The 10,205-nt window shown below is 41.7% G+C and overlaps 1 protein-coding gene across 1 annotated transcript; it reads left to right on the top strand.

The window, feature by feature from the left end:
* The first annotated feature begins 525 nt into the window (after nt 1–525).
* Nucleotides 526–7,765, top strand: LOC121567363 (coatomer subunit delta-like). Its single transcript, XM_041877364.2, has 10 exons — nt 526–779; nt 1,927–2,190; nt 2,464–2,643; nt 2,751–2,956; nt 4,043–4,204; nt 4,376–4,541; nt 5,050–5,197; nt 5,342–5,450; nt 5,709–5,913; nt 6,055–7,765. The coding sequence occupies exons 1-10, from the start codon at nt 777–779 to the stop codon at nt 6,142–6,144; spliced, it is 1,533 nt and encodes a 510-aa protein (XP_041733298.1). The 5' UTR covers nt 526–776; the 3' UTR covers nt 6,145–7,765.
* The last annotated feature ends 2,440 nt before the right edge of the window (nt 7,766–10,205 follow it).

The following is a 10,205-nucleotide window of genomic DNA, read 5'->3' as shown; positions in this document are numbered from 1 at the left end:
TATGCCGAAGCAGTGAAGAGAGTGGTACAGGAAGATGGGTACAGGGTGAGGGATCCTGAGAGGATTCCTGTGAGTAGGCAGAGACCAATGGAGTGATGGGAATAATATGTGCTTCAGTAAGGTGGGCTTTTTGGCATTTCATAGCGATGGTTGCCAATTGTACTGCAGAAATGGATTGAAAAAAATAGGTTGTGGTGGCAGAGAAGTACTTGGGATTACGAGGATTTGCTGCAGGGGGTATTGAGCAGTAGTGTTATGTCCTCTCAGACCATTTGTCTGGAATAGGACTAGATAGGGTTAAATAGTGAAATGTGTTGGTGTTTTTTTTTTTAGATAGGGCTAATAGTGGGCAGGGCAATTTTCCCTTTCCCCAATTTTGTATTACCATATCAAATAATTTAATGTAGATAGGCAGTGAATGGCCTCACACACCAGTTCAGTAGGTGGCAGTGTATGCGCCTAAAAGTTGGATGCGATCCACCAACCAAATCCCAAAGAAGAGTCCTCTATCTATCTCTATGGTTCAAGCATACAGCGCGCAACTTTTGACGTTGTGAAGTTTTCCACGACAAAGCGAGCTAGTGGTTTATCAAGGAAACAACTCTTCTGGTTGGAGACGTGGCTCTGCCCGCCTGCCATATTGACGCACTAGCAACAAACAAGTTAGCTAGCTATCCAACTATATTTTATTTCTGAAGGCTCTTTAGATATACTGGAACTCGACTGAGCAAACACCGTCGAAGATTGAAGATAGTTTTCCTAAAGATAAACTAAAAATGGTGAGCATAGAGTCACATGTCAAGGCTTTATCATCTTTTCCGCTTTAGCTTGATCATAACAACAAACATTAGCTTGCTATCATTAGCTAGCCCCTTGGCACAATGAAATGAAAAACAAATCAAACTTAACTTGCCAGACAACCACAAAGGTAGTCAGTGAACTTTATTAGCGAAGTTAACTATATAATGCTACTATTACTCGCAGCTATTTAATGTAACGACGTTAGCTAGCTAGCTAAGTTAACTAGCTAGCACAAATGTCAGCTAGTGCTTGGTGTCAGTTCAGTTAGCTATCGCTAGCTGGCTAACTAGCTAAGTTTAGTTTACTAGCTAACTAGGTAGCTAGCTAGCTACAATTTAACTAGCAATCTAGATATATCTTTGCATTTCACAGGTTGTCTGCTACTGCTGGCTGTCTGCTAACTGCGCTAAGCTATGTTGACTGGTAACGTTAAATACTTGGCCTTGCTAGGCTAGTTAACTAGCTAGCTAGTTATCAAGATATGGCAACCAATGGATCGTGGCTGAATGACATTGTCATTGATTTGCACTCGGTAATCTAGTAAATGAAGTCGTTTGGATCAATGCGATAACATGCCTTGCCTTGGTCCTGGTATTCTGGGATGATAAGTGACTGAAGAGGACTTTTTTTTGTCACCTATAGTAAATTGTAGCCAGCATATTCTGACCCTACTTTTACACTTGTTTACACTGAAAACGTACCTCAATGCAGGGATGGGATATTCCACTGTACTCCAAATTGTATCATTCCATACTGATACTTAGAGAAAATTGAAATACTGCTATTTTTCCCGGAAAACTGCCCTTTCATGCTCATGCTAGCTAGGAGCCACAGCAGTGGCATATCCCATCCCTGCATTGAGGTACGTTTTCCGACCCATATCTCGCACCGGCTCCATGGTGTCTTAATGTAACCATGATTGCTTTCTGACTCCAGTGCAGCTCAGTGTAAACATGCGTAATGGTAGTGTTAGGATCTGCTTTCTAAGTAAATTGGCACATAACTACCTTGCTTGGCTAACAGATTTGTACCACTTATGGTTACCCTGTCTATCACTCTGTCATCATTAATGGAGACTTCCCACTTATGAACGAATGTTTGTGATTCTCTCTGTCCTCCCTGCAGGTGCTTTTGGCCGCGGCGGTGTGCACCAAGGCAGGCAAAGCAATCGTGTCACGGCAGTTTGTGGAGATGACCCGGACGCGTGTCGAGGGCCTTCTGGCCGCCTTCCCCAAGCTCATGGGCATGGGCAAGCAGCACACGTTTGTGGAGACGGAGAGCGTGCGCTACGTCTACCAGCCCTTGGAGAAGCTCTACATGGTGCTGATCACCACCAAGAACAGTAACATCCTGGAAGACCTGGAGACACTACGGCTCTTCTCACGCGTGGTATGATACGATCCAATACATCTTTATTTATCCATTACACAGAGACAATGGAAATAGTTCATTTTGCGGGCATAGTACACAGGACCCACACGACAGGCTGGGAGCAGCACAGGGGATAACCCTATGCTATAACAGCCCACTGCTGCTTACGAGTTCAGAATTCATCCATCCCACCAATAACTTCAAATGGGATCATATCCCACTATAAACTATAAACGTATTATGACTGTTGGTTTGATATTGAAGCATTCAGTTGTGTTTTTCTCTTTTCAGATCCCAGAGTACTGCCGTGTGCTGGAGGAAGGGGAGATCTCAGACCACTGTTTCGACCTGATATTCGCCTTCGACGAGATCGTGGCCTTGGGCTACAGGGAGAACGTCAACCTGGCCCAGATCCGCACCTTCACCGAGATGGACTCTCACGAGGAGAAGGTGTTCCGGGCAGTCAGAGAGGTGAGACACTTGTAGCTAAAGCGCCCATAATGTCCAGAGGATGTGTGTGGCTTTAGCTTATAGTAACCATGATTTGAACGTTCCTCCTCATCTGCTCGGCCCCACAGACCCAGGAGCGAGAGGCCAAGGCAGAGATGCGGCGAAAGGCCAAAGAGCTGCAGCAGGTCAGGCGAGACGCCGAGCGCTCGGGGAAGAAGGTCCCGGCCTTCGGCGGCTTCGGCAGCGCCGGGATGAGCAGCATGTCCTCAGGGTCTATCATCACAGACACCATCATCGAACCCGAGAAACCCAAGATGGCTCCCGGCCCAGTCAGGTACGGAAATTATGGAATTTAGGTGTTGAATTTGATTGTGTGTATAATTTTATTAGACTGTGCTCCAATGCACATTGATTGGCAGATATGGCCCAGAGTTTTTCCTGATAACGTGACCAGGGTGGGAAATTTACTTTTTGGTCCAACAGCCACTGTGGCAGGTAGATGAGAAAATCTACCAGCCACTCAGATTCTTTACCAGCCAAAATATTTTTCTCGCCATAATTACACCAAAAATCACATGACGGATGAGTATGCTTTACTAGTAAGAAGTAATGTGGTATATTGCTCCATTCAATTTCATTTTTTGTGACCTGTCTTTTAACCAATGTATGTTAAAAGCAATTAGTTACAATAGTAAAAAGTAAAACAGATAAACAGTTCTACAACTTTTTTTGTGCCCTGCCACAAAATGCTGAGTGAAACGACTTATTTATTATTATTAGTTCCTGGCTCTAACGCTGACATTTTTTACAAGGAGTAGATAAGTTGATATTTATGAGAACATAAATAATGTAATTGTACTCCTCAATTTATGTGAGCGTTTTAATAAGACATGACTAAAAGTTTATGAAAAGATTTTTGGAGTGTTCCATGCTCAAACACAATGTAACCTGAAATATTTGAGTCATTAGGTGAGAAATGTTCTGCTGCCCCTTTAAGGGGTGGGCCATTACTGTGGCAACGGCACTCAGTGTTTGTCAGAGATGATTGAGAATCTCTGCATCTGCACTAGCAACAGACAGTTGCAGCAAACTCAAACTAATATTGAAAAACAACCTAGCGTGTGAACAAAACGATGTAACTAGACAAGAAACATGAGGAGAAAGTCACACTTTAGTAGCCTTTCGTCAATTCGACCAACTTCTACATTTGGGCTTTGGATTGAGAAAAAAAACGGTTCCAAATGCTAAATGTGACCATCCACCAAACGTGGCTGGTGAAAGACGTTCTTTCCCGCCAATGCCTAAAATTCTACCCGCATTTGGCAGGTGTTAAATTTCCCACCCTGAACGTAACCTGACCAGGAAAAACTCTGGGCCACAGATACAGAGGCTGGTACTGATGATGGTGTTTCTCCCACAGGCCGACCGGATCCAGCAAAGCCCTCAAGCTGGGCGCCAGGGGGAAAGAGGTGGACAACTTTGTGGACAAGCTCAGGGGGGAGGGGGAAACCATCACGTCCAACACAGGGAAAAGGCCTTCACTTGCATCCAATGTCCTACCGCCACCAGTTAATGTGGAGAGGTACATTGTTCCTGTTCTTGAAATGTTCATTTTTGAAAGTAAGCCAAGGTTGTGCATCTGTCTTTATCTTGCATTCAATGTCTGTGCATGTGCTTTACTATTGACATAATTCCCATGTGTGATGATAACCTCAATCTTAACCTTGATGACACCTGTGTATGTTTTCCTTAGTGTCCACATGAGAGTTGAGGAGAAGATCACCCTGACCTGTGGACGTGACGGAGGTCTACAGAACATGGAGCTTCTGGGCATGATCACCCTGAGAGTGACCGACGACAAGGTCGGCCGCATCCGCCTAATGGTCAACAACTACGACAAGAAGGGAGTACAACTGCAGGTGAGTTGTTCAGATCCAGACTGACCCATGACCTTTTTTAAAGACTCCTGGGTGATGTTCAGTAGGGCACAACGTTGCGAGAAATCCAGTGTTCTTATTTGACTAGTTACCCCAGCACCATTTCACAATGTTTCTCCCTGTGTGCTCCAACTGAACACGGCCCAATGTATTAGAAGATTTCTGTAACAATTCCAAATCAAATTTTATTGGCCACATGCGCCGAATACAACAGGTGCAGACATTACAGTGAAATGCTTACTTACAGCCCTTAACCAACAGTGCATTTATTTTTAACAAAAAAGTACAAATAAAACAACAACAAAAAAAGTGTTGAGAAAAAAAGAGCAGAAGTAAAATAAAATAACAGTAGGGAGGCTATATATACAGGGGGGTACCGGTGCAGAGTCAATGTGCGGGGGCACCGGCTAGTTGAAGTAATTCATCCCATATCAGAGATATAATGTATGTCCACTGTGTTGGAATTGATTGTATCTTCCCTGGTATTTAGACGCATCCCAACGTGGATAAGAAGCTCTTCACTTCAGACTCTGTGATTGGTCTGAAGAACCCCGAGAAGTCTTTCCCCCTCAACAACGATGTGGGGGTGCTGAAGTGGAGGCTCCAAAGCACAGACGAGGCCCTCATACCTCTAACCAGTGAGTCTCATTCCAATGCCTTTCTCAACCTGTCATCTTGCCGGCACCATCTGTGATCTGCAATTATTGTGGTATGTTTTATGATTTATTTAGTGTTAACAATAGTACATTTTAAAATGTAATTGCACCTTGTTTTGTCTGTAGTAAACTGCTGGCCTTCAGAGAGTGCTACTGGCTGCGACGTGAACATTGAATATGAACTGCAGGAGGAGAGCCTTGAACTCAACGATGTAGTTATTGCTATCCCTATACCGTGAGTACATGGGTGATCAAATGTTAATATAATTTTATTGTAATGTGTTGAGATTGTATAACAACCTTGCTGGGTTCTCTATTGGCTGGTTTCCCAGAAACAGATTTAAGCTTAGCCCTGGACTAAGAAGCATGTGCAATGGAGTTCCTCCATTGAGGTGGTTTTTAGTCTAAGGCTATGCTTCATTTGTGTCTGGTAAACCAGCCCAAAGTTGATGGTTGCGTTGTTTACAGTATATGGGTGTATTTCCTGGTGCAGGTCTGGAGTTGGGGCACCTGTGGTAGGAGATGTGGACGGAGAGTATAAGCACGACAGCAGACGGAACGTTCTAGAGTGGAGCCTACCTGTCATAGATGCCAAAAACAAAAGTGGCAGCCTGGAGTTCAGTGTCGCCGGGCAACCCAACGACTTCTTCCCCGTCAACGTGTCCTTCGTATCCATACGCAATTATTGCGACATACAGGCAAGTTTCAGCTTTTTACATTGAAGCTTACTAACTATGGACATTTAGGCCTACAGTCAAATGATGGAACACAATGCTCTTGCTGACATTGCTATCCCTGCATTTCACTCATCACATTGCGTTTTTCTCCTATTCCCTCAGGTTGCCAAAGTGACTCACGTAGAAGGAGACGCACCAGTAAAATTCTCTTTAGAAACTTCGTTCCTCGTCGACAAATACGAGATCCTGTAAAAAATCTACGTCAAAGCTCCAGAGAAGACAAAATAAATACTTGCCTGCCCGCCCGCCCGTGTAACATTTGAGACTGTACACATCAACAGGACTCAGCCCTTCAAAAAACCCTCCGGCGGCGGAGTGCAGTATTGGTGTATTTATGTTTGTATGAGAGAGAAAAAGATCTACAGTATATATAGAATTAAATGTAACGGGCAGCGAACATGCTGTTATCTGCCGAGGAGAGGTGGGATGACCAAAGGGGCAGCAGAAGAGGGAGATGGTGCTCTTGGTTAAGTGGTGAGGGGGGAACGGTACTAGCTACAGACAAGCATCAGGGATGTGTTCATTAGGACAAAAAAAAAGTATGTTTTGTAACAGAAAACGAAATATTAGCCTATCTCATTTGCAGAAAACTAAAAATAGCCTTTCTAATTATACAAGTCCAGGTAGTCCCTCCCTGATTCAGTCAGTTTTGTTCTGTTTGGTGCCTAATGAACATTACCCTGTTGTGTTGGCTGAGAGCTGGTCAGTATTCAGCTGGTTCATCTCACTGCTTTTGAGGTTGAGAAATTAAAATCATCCCCACCTGCAAAGAATCATGCATCCTCTACCAGAGCCATTTTGTCTTTTATACATTGAACATTAAACATAGGACCAGATTTAGAAGAAAGCAGGACTACTCAAGTGGTCTTTCATGTTTTGTTTTTTTGTATCATAAATGCAGGTTCACTAGAAATCAATTTTAATGCCGCCTGTTTACCCACTAAAGGCAGGTTTTTTCATCCGATTGATTCATCTCAATATGTAGCTTCAGGTGTTGGCTGTGGTATTGACAAACTGTTAAGATTGAAAAGAGTAAGCACACAATATGGTTGCATCGATCTGTCCAGTTAGTCCTCTAACTGTTGACATTAACCTGTTCTCTCATTGCTTTTAACTTGTCCTTTGTGTTCTGTAGACATACGTAGAAATGCAGTAAACATCGGCACTATAAATGGTTTTTGGTATTTTCTTTCCCCCTTTTCAAAATTCTACTCAAATCTCAAGTATGAACTGTTCATCTCTTCCCAACATAGACATAGTTATTGAAAACCAGACAGTCAAACCATGAGAAGAACAGTCAATTTACAAGGCAAACCACTGCATTTGTGGCTGTAGGAGTTCTTGAAATGTAATCAATTGAAAGCTCCATAGCAAGCTCACCGTTTACTATTTACAAACTTATGTTGTTGAAAAGGTAGATCTGATCAGTATACTATGGTCCATATCAGTTCTGTGTTTTTCCTTCAGTCATCAAACCAACATCAATAGAGGGAATACTTTGGTCCTATTGCAAGGATGATTCTGCTGACAGTGACACCACCTCCCTCGTATTACTCCAGTCAGTCATTTACTCCCATGACGAGCGAATGCTCTCCTTTAAAATCCTCTTCATAAGGACAACGTAGTGGTTATGTTTTTGTTTTTGTTTTTATGTGTTGTTTTTATTCCTGAAATTTGAATGCTGTTGGTTATATAATGGGTTTTGAAGATGGCTAGATGGGACATTTTAACTACAGAAATAGAGGGGGAATCATAACATTCCAGTATAACATTTGAAAAAATTATTTAATTGATTAAAGTGTATTCAACTTTGTGGTCTTTGTTTTATGGTAGTTTCAATGTTCATAAATGCATTTCAATGACGTTATAGACAGGTTAGTTGTTTAGCAACAAAACTGACGTGCACAACTATGGGGCGAAACAGCATGGATTGGTTTAGATTGTTGACATGTAAACTATATTTCGTCTCCAATGTTTATTGAAAACATATATTTGAACAATGAGCGCTTGTCTCAAATACATCGTTACAGTTGTTGGTTAGGCAGCTAGCAAAATGTAGCTATATTAGCATAGACGTGAGTGACATCAGTCAAAACACCTCTAAACAAGACATGGTATCAAGAACAAGATAAAACTAGCCACCTACGATACCCCACATGTCAGCTTCTTGTCATTGTTGCTAGCCATCTGGGCATTCAGATTTAAACACAATACATGGACTTCTGCCCCATTGAAGCGTGTGCATCGTTTTCGTGACTGTTGTATAGTTTGTGTTTTTTGGGATGTCACTTCTTGCCACTGTGGGGCAATAATGCATAATGTGACTAACTGTAAGTCGCTCTGGATAAGAGCGTCTGCTAAATTACTAAAATGTAAATGTGATGGGTTAGGTTTAAAGGTATTGTTGAAGGGCGAGGCTAAACTTCTCCACTGTTTTGGTCCCGTTGCTGCCACACGTGAAGTGCACATGCGCAGATACTCTGTGATTGTGTAAGAGACAAGTCTTACATCAGGCTCATTTCAATATCTGCAGTGCTGCTCATGGCAACGTCATCTCACTGAGTCTACCTTTAAATTATAAAGTCGGTCAACTAGTTGGTCAAGCTGGTTTGACCAGCATGGTCTAGCTGGCAAACTACACCCCATCATTATTATATTTCCCAGCATGCTCTATTGCAGTTCGATTTTTTTTTTATTGTTTGTTTCAATATCTGTGTTTTTGCATGTACATTGATTGATTAATTAATCTTATGCTACACAAAGATAAATAACATAAATGTTTCTAAACTAATCCAATCTGTTAGTTGGACTTATTGCACCTGTTACTGAAGTGGTTGTTCCAGTTTAGATGGTTTAGGTAGTCTCATTTATTCATCTTTCTAACCCAGGCAGTCATTCTGAATGCAGATTGTGGGTGAACAAAAGTTACAATTGTTGGATATCCCCACTCTGGCTGGATTCCAATAGGAATGAAACATCACTTTGCAAGCCAGCATAATGTAACTTTCAGGCCTGATGTGGCCATTGTATTAGGGAAAAACTAGAACCTCAAAGTAAGGCCTTATGATATATGAAATGTATTGTCTTAAAGATGCAGTCTGGGATCCTAAGCACTTACAAATGTTTAACATATTGTACGAATTGGACTTTAAATTTTTTTTGCAATTCGTAACATATATGAAATGGATGATGTAGTTCACAATTGTGCAACATTTTCAGGGACCCATTTTGGCTCGTGAGCACTACTTTCAAAACTGCTCGCTGAAATTATACAAAATCTTTGGAGCATCACTAATAATTAAGCACTTTGATGCTGGTTTTGCTGGTGACCAGCATATGCTGGTACACTGGTGACCAGTTTATGCTGGTATGCTAGTCACCAGCATACCATTATTCCCAGCATAAACTGGTCACCAGCATACCAGCACTAGCATACAGTGCCTACAGAAAATATTCACACCCCTTGACTTTTTCCACAGTTTGTTGTGTTACAGCCTGAATTTAAAATGGATTAAATTGTGATTTTGTGTCACTGGCCTACACACAATACCTCATAATGTCAAAGTGGAATTATGTTTTTAGACATTTTTTACAAATTAATAAAAAATGAAAAGGTGAAATGTATTGAGTCAATAAGTATTGCCTTTGTTATGGCAAGCCTAAATAAGTTCAGGAGTGAAAATATGCTTAACATGTCACATAAAAAGTTGCATGGCCTCTGTGTACAAAAATAGTGTTTAACATGATTACCTCATCTCTGTACCCCACACATTAAATTATCTGTAAGGTCCCTTAGTTGAGCAGTGAATTTCAAAAACAAATTCAACCACAAAGACCAGGGAGGTTTTCTAATGCCTCGCGGAGAAGGGCACATATTGGTAAATTGGTCAAAATAAAATAAAAATCAGAAATGAAATGTCCCTTTGAGCATGGTGAAGCTATTAATTGGATGGTCTTAATATACCCAGTCTCTACAAAGATACAGGCATCCTCCTTCCTAACTTGCTGGAGAGGAAGGAAACTGCTCAGGGACTTCACCATGAGGCCAAAACAGTTACAGAGATTAATGGCTGTGATAGGAGAAAACTGAGGATGGATCAACAACATTGTAGAAGACTCCACAACACTAATTTAATTCCAAAACATGCATCCTGTTTGCGATAAGGCACTAAAATAAAACTGCAAAAAATGTGGCTAAGAAATTAACTATGTCTTGAATACAAAGCGTTATGTTTGGGGCAAGTCCAACGCAA

The sequence above is a fragment of the Coregonus clupeaformis genome, chromosome 6 (genome assembly GCF_020615455.1).
Source record: "Coregonus clupeaformis isolate EN_2021a chromosome 6, ASM2061545v1, whole genome shotgun sequence".
NCBI classification, from domain to species: Eukaryota; Metazoa; Chordata; class Actinopteri; order Salmoniformes; family Salmonidae; genus Coregonus; species Coregonus clupeaformis.
The sequence above is the reverse complement of the archived record's forward strand: the minus strand, read 5'-3'. Positions and strand labels throughout refer to the sequence as shown.